The following is an 8,076-nucleotide window of genomic DNA, read 5'->3' as shown; positions in this document are numbered from 1 at the left end:
CATTTAAAATAAGCTCTACTGTCAGATTTTCATGCAGATCAGTGTCCGGCTCATAGATCTTAACAGTTCATTTACATATAAGAAAAATGTGGGGTTCCCTGTAATAACACATTGGATATTCAGATATTAAACTGCCATTTTATTGACGCTTCTACATGCCCATATAGATGGCATAGGAGGGTTGATCCTACTGACAGACTCCTTTTAAGCCTAGTTCAATCGTCTTTTCTGATATAGAAAGATCTACGCATATACAAACCACAACCAAATAGCAAAAATAGTTCACCTTTATTGATATTACACATTTTTAATAAAACCACAATTAAAAAGGGTATAACACTCACAGTAAAGGAAGAGTAATGATCCGTAATTCATTAAACAATGTGTAGTAAATTCAAGGAACACAGCATAAAAACACCAAATTAGCCAAGTGTTGCCAATAAATTGTAAAGGCTGTCACTCATGAATAAATACTTAAAAGAAGCCCAGAACAGAGAAATGTTAAAAAACAAGGAGTCCATGTAATGTAGATACTGACAAATACAGCAGCTGCCCCCATAGTACATTTCAATGTTTGCTTCTACCAGGGAGTACGTCTTCTAGGGAAGTCTTTACTGACATGTTGAAGCTTCTACTATTACTCTTAGTAATATTAATGACTGTAAGACTGTTGCCTATTTCAAAAGTATGATTCTGAACCTTTGCTTATTTTGACGTCCTTAGTTCTCTCAGACTTCCTCCTGTGACATGTGGTAGTCCTTCCCCTGCTCCTGGGCCACCGGTAGTCCTTGCATTGTAATATCCTGATCATCCTGATCTTCTTCAGGAAGGTTGATATTGACTTCTAGAGGTTTAATTGGCTGCTGTTCATTGATTTCCTTAGGTGGAGTCTGTGAAAAATAGAAAAAAGGCAAAAAAATAATCAAGGTAACAATGATGTGGGGATTGGGCTCCTAAATAGATTTACATCCACATGGACACTAGTGACTTTCTTACCTGTCTTTTTTTGTTCTTGTCCTTACAATATGATTTCCTAACTAAAAAAAAAAGAGTAAAAAAATGAATCAACCTTTGGAGAATAATGGCTAAGAAATAAGATGTCTAATAAGATATCTATTTAAATGGGTATCATCAAGGTGATCCTGTAAAAGCCAAATGGTGCAAAATTTGTAATGAAAACCAATTGAAAAATTTCTTTTTAGCCTAAAATACATGCAGTTAAAAGGAAAAAACTGCCCCATCATTTGGCTAACCCCTTTAACTATGCATAAATATTTTAATAGACAAAGGGGAAATAAACCTCTAACAGACACCTCTGTAATTTGACATGCTCAATCCTTCTCAATGTCAGGTATCAGGGAACTGACACTATGTACATAATCATTAGACTGTAGACTACACTACAAAGGGCACATTTTAATTTAAAATGTATGCTCAGTTCCAGTGCTCTGCATAGGCAGCAGGTCTTCATTTGCTGTCATTTTCTGTTGTGAATATATTTGTACTTACTAAAGACTATAGCAGGCACAAAAAGTACCACAAGGACCACCATGATGACTACAACGTACACCCAAGTATTGGATCTGGGTTCTGGAAAGGAAAGAAAAAAAAAATCACATTATAACAATTAATCAGTGGTGGACTCTACAGCAAACATTGGCTGGAGCCAACACAACACTCATCCACACAGTATACAGCTGTCAGCCAGTGCATGTTATCTCAATACCCCTCTGTAAGCAGGCTTACAGGCAGCCTAGAATATTTTAACACAGCTACTCCCAAACCTTGTTTGAAAGTTAAAACCTCCTGTCCACTGCAATGCTCAGTATCTCAGAGTGCCCACAGGTGGAGCATACAGTCAAAACCTGCAGCCCAGCACAGCTGCAATGCTCAGTATCTCAGAGTGCCCAACTGGTGGCGCATACAGTCAAAACCTGCAGCCCAGCACAGCTGCAATGCTCAGTATCTCAGAGTGCCCACAGGTGGAGCATACAGTCAAAAAGCCCAGAACAGCTGCAATGCACAGTATCTCAGGGTGTCTGCAGGTATAGTATACAGTCAAAACCTGCAGCCCAGCACAGCTGCAATGCTCAGTATCTCAGAGTGTCCACATGTGGAGCATACAGTCAAAAAGCCCAGCACAGCTGCAATGCGCAGTATCTTAGAGTGCATACAGGTGGAGTATACAGTCAAAACCTGCAGCACAGCACAGCTGCAATGCTCAGTATCTCAGAGTGCCCACAGGTGGAGCATAGAGTCAAAACCTGCAGCCCAGCACAGCTGCAATGCTCAGTATCTCAGAGTGCCCACAGGTGGAGTATACAGTCAAAACCTGCAGCCCAGCACAGCTGCAATGCTCAGTATCTCAGAGTGCCCAACATGTGGAGCATACAGTCAAAACCTGCAGCCCAGCACAGCTGCAATGCTCAGTATCTCAGAGTGCCCACAGGTGGAGCATAGTCAAAACCTGCAGCCCAGCACAGCTGCAATGCTCAGTATCTCAGAGTGCTCACAGGTGGAGCATACAGTCAAAACCTGCAGCCCAGCACAGCTGCAATGAGCAGTATCTCAGAGTGCCCACAGGTGGAGCATACAGTCAAAACCTGCAGCCCACCACAGCTGCAATGATCAGTATCATAGAGTGCATACAGGTGGAGTATACAGTCAAAACCTGCAGCCCAGCACAGCTGCAATGCTCAGTATCTCAGAGTGCCCACAGGTGGAGCATACAGTCAAAACCTGCAGCCCAGCACAGCTGCAATGCTCAGTATCTCAGAGTGCCCACAGGTGGAGCATACAGTCAAAAAGCCCAGAACAGCTGCAATGCTCAGTATCATAGAGTGCCTGCAGGTGGAGCATACAGTCAAAACCTGCAGCCCAGCACAGCCGCAATGCTCAGTATCTCAGAGTGCCCACAGGTGGAGCATACAGTCAAAACCTGCAGCCCAGCACAGCTGCAATTCTCAGTATCTCAGAGTGCCCACAGGTGGAGTATACAGTCAAAACCTGCAGCCCAGCACAGCTGCAATGCTCAGTATCTCAGAGTGCCCAACATGTGGAGCATACAGTCAAAACCTGCAGCCCAGCACAGCTGCAATGCTCAGTATCTCAGAGTGCTCACAGGTGGAGCTTACAGTCAAAACCTGCAGCCCAGCACAGCTGCAATGCTCAGTATCTCAGAGTGCCCACAGGTGGAGTATACAGTCAAAACCTGCAGCCCAGCACAGCTGCAATGCTCAGTATCTCAGAGTGCCCAACATGTGGAGCATACAGTCAAAACCTGCAGCCCAGCACAGCTGCAATGCTCAGTATCTCAGAGTGCTCACAGGTGGAGCTTACAGTCAAAACCTGCAGCCCAGCACAGCTGCAATGCGCAGTATCTCAGAGTGCCCACAGGTGGAGCATACAGTCAAAACCTGCAGCCCAGCACAGCTGCAATGCTCAGTATCATAGAGTGCATACAGGTGGAGTATACAGTCAAAACCTGCAGCCCAGGACAGCCGCAATGCTCAGTATCTCAGAGTGCCCACAGGTGGAGTATACAGTCAAAACCTGCAGCCCAGCACAGCTGAAATGCTCAGTATCTCAGAGTGCCCAACATGTGGAGCATACAGTCAAAACCTGCAGCCCAGCACAGCTGCAATGCTCAGTATCTCAGAGTGCTCACAGGTGGAGCATACAGTCAAAACCTGCAGCCCAGCACAGCTGCAATGCTCAGTATCTCAGAGTGCTCACAGGTGGAGCATACAGTCAAAACCAGCAGCCCAGCACAGCTGCAATGCTCAGTATCTCAGAGTGCCCACAGGTGGAGCATACAGTCAAAACCTGCAGCACAGCACAGCTGCAATGCTCAGTATCTCAGAGTGCCTGCAGGTGGAGCATACAGTCAAAACCTGCAGCCCAGCACAGCCGCAATGCTCAGTATCTCAGAGTGCCCACAGGTGGAGCATACAGTCAAAACCTGCAGCCCAGCACAGCTGCAATGCTCAGTATCTCAGAGTGCCCACAGGTGGAGTATACAGTCAAAACCTGCAGCCCAGCACAGCTGCAATGCTCAGTATCTCAGAGTGCCCAACATGTGGAGCATACAGTCAAAACCTGCAGCCCAGCACAGCTGCAATGCTCAGTATCTCAGAGTGCTCACAGGTGGAGCATACAGTCAAAACCTGCAGCCCAGCACAGCTGCAATGCGCAGTATCTCAGAGTGACCACAGGTGGAGCATACAGTCAAAACCTGCAGCCCAGCACAGCTGCAATGCTCAGTATCATAGAGTGCATACAGGTGGAGTATACAGTCAAAACCTGCAGCCCAGCACAGCTGCAATGCTCAGTATCTCAGAGTGCCCACAGGTGGAGCATACAGTCAAAACCTGCAGCCCAGCACAGCTGCAATGCTCAGTATCTCAGAGTGCCCACAGGTGGAGCATACAGTCAAAAAGCCCAGAACAGCTGCAATGCTCAGTATCATAGAGTGCATACAGGTGGAGTATACAGTCAAAACCTGCAGCCCAGCACAGCTGCAATGCTCAGTATCTCAGGATGTCTACAGGTAGAGTATACAGTCAAAACCTACAGCCCAGCACAGCTGCAATGCTCAGTATCTCAGAGTGCCCAACGTGTGGAGCATACAGTCAAAACCTGCAGCCCAGGACAGCCGCAATGCTCAGTATCTCAGAGTGCCCACAGATGGAGCATACAGTCAAAACCTGCAGCCCAGCAGAGCTGCAATACTCATTATCTCAGAGTGCCCACAGGTGGAGTATACAGTCAAAACCTGCAGCCCAGCACAGCTGCAATGCTCAGTATCTCACAGTGCCCAACATGTGGAGCATACAGTCAAAACCTGCAGCCCAGCACAGCTGCAATGCAGAGTATCTCAGAGTGCCCACAGGTGGAGCATACAGTCAAAGCCTGCAGCCCAGCACAGCTGCAATGCTCAGTATCTCAGAGTGCTCACAGGTGGAGCATACAGTCAAAACCAGCAGCCCAGCACAGCTGCAATGCTCGGTATCTCAGAGTGCCCACAGGTGGAGCATACAGTCAAAACCTGCAGCACAGCACAGCTGCAATGCTCAGTATCTCAGAGTGCCTGCAGGTGGAGCATACAGTCAAAACCTGCAGCCCAGCACAGTCGCAATGCTCAGTATCTCAGAGTGCCCACAGGTGGAGCATACAGTCAAAACCTGCAGCCCAGCACAGCTGCAATGCTCAGTATCTCAGAGTGCCCACAGGTGGAGTATACAGTCAAACCCTGGAGCCCAGCACAGCTGCAATGCTCAGTATCTCAGAGTGCCCAACATGTGGAGCATACAGTCAAAACCTGCAGCCCAGCACAGCTGCAATGCTCAGTATCTCAGAGTGCCCACAGGTGGAGCATAGTCAAAACCTGCAGCCCAGCACAGCTGCAATGCTCAGTATCTCAGAGTGCTCACAGGTGGAGCATACAGTCAAAACCTGCAGCCCAGCACAGCTGCAATGCGCAGTATCTCAGAGTGCCCACAGGTGGAGCATACAGTCAAAACCTGCAGCCCAGCACAGCTGCAATGCTCAGTATCATAGAGTGCATACAGGTGGAGTATACAGTCAAAACCTGCAGCCCAGCACAGCTGCAATGCTCAGTATCATAGAGTGCATACAGGTGGAGTATACAGTCAAAACCTGCAGCCCAGCACAGCTGCAATGCTCAGTATCTCAGAGTGCCTACAGGTGGAGCATACAGTCAAAACCTGCAGCCCAGCACAGCTGCAATGCTCAGTATCTCAGAGTGCCCACAGGTGGAGCATACAGTCAAAAAGCCCAGAACAGCTGCAATGCACAGTATCTTAGAGTGCATACAGGTGGAGTATACAGTCAAAACCTGCAGCCCAGCACAGCTGCAATACTTAGTATCTCAGAGTGCCCACAGGTGGAGTATACAGTCAAAACCTGCAGCTCAGCACAGCGGCAATGCTCAGTATCTCAGAGTGTCTACAGGTAGAGTATACAGTCAAAACCTGCAGCCCAGCACAGCTGCAATGCTCAGTATCTCAGGGTGTCTACAGGTAGAGTATACAGTCAAAACCTACAGCCCAGCACAGCTGCAATGCTCAGTATCTCAGAGTGCCCAACGTGTGGAGCATAGAGTCAAAACCTGCAGCCCAGCACAGCCGCAATGCTCAGTATCTCAGAGTGCCCACAGATGGAGCATACAGTCAAAACCTGCAGCCCAGCACAGCTGCAATACTCATTATCTCAGAGTGCCCACAGGTGGAGTATACAGTCAAAACCTGCAGCCCAGCACAGCTGCAATGCTCAGTATCTCAGAGTGCCCAACATGTGGAGCATACAGTCAAAACCTGCAGCCCAGCACAGCTGCAATGCTCAGTATCTCAGAGTGCCCACAGGTGGAGCATACAGTCAAAGCCTGCAGCCCAGCACAGCTGCAATGCTCAATATCTCAGAGTGCTCACAGGTGGAGCATACAGTCAAAACCAGCAGCCCAGCACAGCTGCAATGCTCAGTATCTCAGAGTGCCCACAGGTGGAGCATACGGTCAAAACCTGCAGCACAGCACAGCTGCAATGCTCAGTATCTCAGAGTGCCTGCAGGTGGAGCATACAGTCAAAACCTGCAGCCCAGCACAGCCGCAATGCTCAGTATCTCAGAGTGCCCACAGGTGGAGCATACAGTCAAAACCTGCAGCCCAGCACAGCCGCAATGCTCAGTATCTCAGAGTGCCCACAGGTGGAGTATCCAGTCAAAACCTGCAGCCCAGCACAGCTGCAATGCTCAGTATCTCAGAGTGCCCAACATGTGGAGCATACAGTCAAAACCTGCAGCCCAGCACAGCTGCAATGCTCAGTATCATAGAGTGCATACAGGTGGAGTATACAGTCAAAACCTGCAGCCCAGCACAGCTGCAATGCTCAGTATCTCAGAGTGCCTACAGGTGGAGCATACAGTCAAAACCTGCAGCCCAGCACAGCTGCAATGCTCAGTATCTCAGAGTGCCCACAGGTGGAGCATACAGTCAAAAAGCCCAGAACAGCTGCAATGCACAGTATCTTAGAGTGCATACAGGTGGAGTATACAGTCAAAACCTGCAGCCCAGCACAGCTGCAATACTTAGTATCTCAGAGTGCCCACAGGTGGAGTATACAGTCAAAACCTGCAGCTCAGCACAGCGGCAATGCTCAGTATCTCAGAGTGTCTACAGGTAGAGTATACAGTCAAAACCTGCAGCCCAGCACAGCTGCAATGCTCAGTATCTCAGGGTGTCTACAGGTAGAGTATACAGTCAAAACCTACAGCCCAGCACAGCTGCAATGCTCAGTATCTCAGAGTGCCCAACGTGTGGAGCATAGAGTCAAAACCTGCAGCCCAGCACAGCCGCAATGCTCAGTATCTCAGAGTGCCCACAGATGGAGCATACAGTCAAAACCTGCAGCCCAGCACAGCTGCAATACTCATTATCTCAGAGTGCCCACAGGTGGAGTATACAGTCAAAACCTGCAGCCCAGCACAGCTGCAATGCTCAGTATCTCAGAGTGCCCAACATGTGGAGCATACAGTCAAAACCTGCAGCCCAGCACAGCTGCAATGCTCAGTATCTCAGAGTGCCCACAGGTGGAGCATACAGTCAAAGCCTGCAGCCCAGCACAGCTGCAATGCTCAATATCTCAGAGTGCTCACAGGTGGAGCATACAGTCAAAACCAGCAGCCCAGCACAGCTGCAATGCTCAGTATCTCAGAGTGCCCACAGGTGGAGCATACGGTCAAAACCTGCAGCACAGCACAGCTGCAATGCTCAGTATCTCAGAGTGCCTGCAGGTGGAGCATACAGTCAAAACCTGCAGCCCAGCACAGCCGCAATGCTCAGTATCTCAGAGTGCCCACAGGTGGAGCATACAGTCAAAACCTGCAGCCCAGCACAGCCGCAATGCTCAGTATCTCAGAGTGCCCACAGGTGGAGTATCCAGTCAAAACCTGCAGCCCAGCACAGCTGCAATGCTCAGTATCTCAGAGTGCCCAACATGTGGAGCATACAGTCAAAACCTGCAGCCCAGCACAGCTGCAATGCTCAGTATCTCAGAGTGC

At 48.8% G+C, this 8,076-nt stretch overlaps 1 protein-coding gene across 2 annotated transcripts in view; it reads right to left on the bottom strand.

Annotated features, from left to right (window-relative positions):
• Nucleotides 1-269: 269 nt before the first annotated feature.
• CD40 (CD40 molecule) overlaps nucleotides 270-8,076 on the bottom strand; it is a 71,751-nt gene continuing 63,944 nt past the window's right edge. For both annotated transcript variants that reach the window (XM_073681188.1, XM_073681189.1), the window contains 3 exons: nucleotides 1,510-1,590; nucleotides 997-1,037; nucleotides 270-890 (listed from right to left, as the gene is read on the bottom strand). In XM_073681188.1, coding sequence (XP_073537289.1) covers nucleotides 729-890; nucleotides 997-1,037; nucleotides 1,510-1,590 — 284 coding nt within the window. In that variant the 3' untranslated portion in view covers nucleotides 270-728. The remainder of the gene's footprint in view (nucleotides 891-996; nucleotides 1,038-1,509; nucleotides 1,591-8,076) is intronic.

Source organism: Phyllobates terribilis, unplaced genomic scaffold (genome assembly GCF_046119375.1).
Source record: "Phyllobates terribilis strain yellow unplaced genomic scaffold, ASM4611937v1 Scaffold_5__5_contigs__length_657084704, whole genome shotgun sequence".
Taxonomy (NCBI): domain Eukaryota; kingdom Metazoa; phylum Chordata; class Amphibia; order Anura; family Dendrobatidae; genus Phyllobates; species Phyllobates terribilis.
This window is presented reverse-complemented; position numbering and strand designations above follow the sequence as displayed.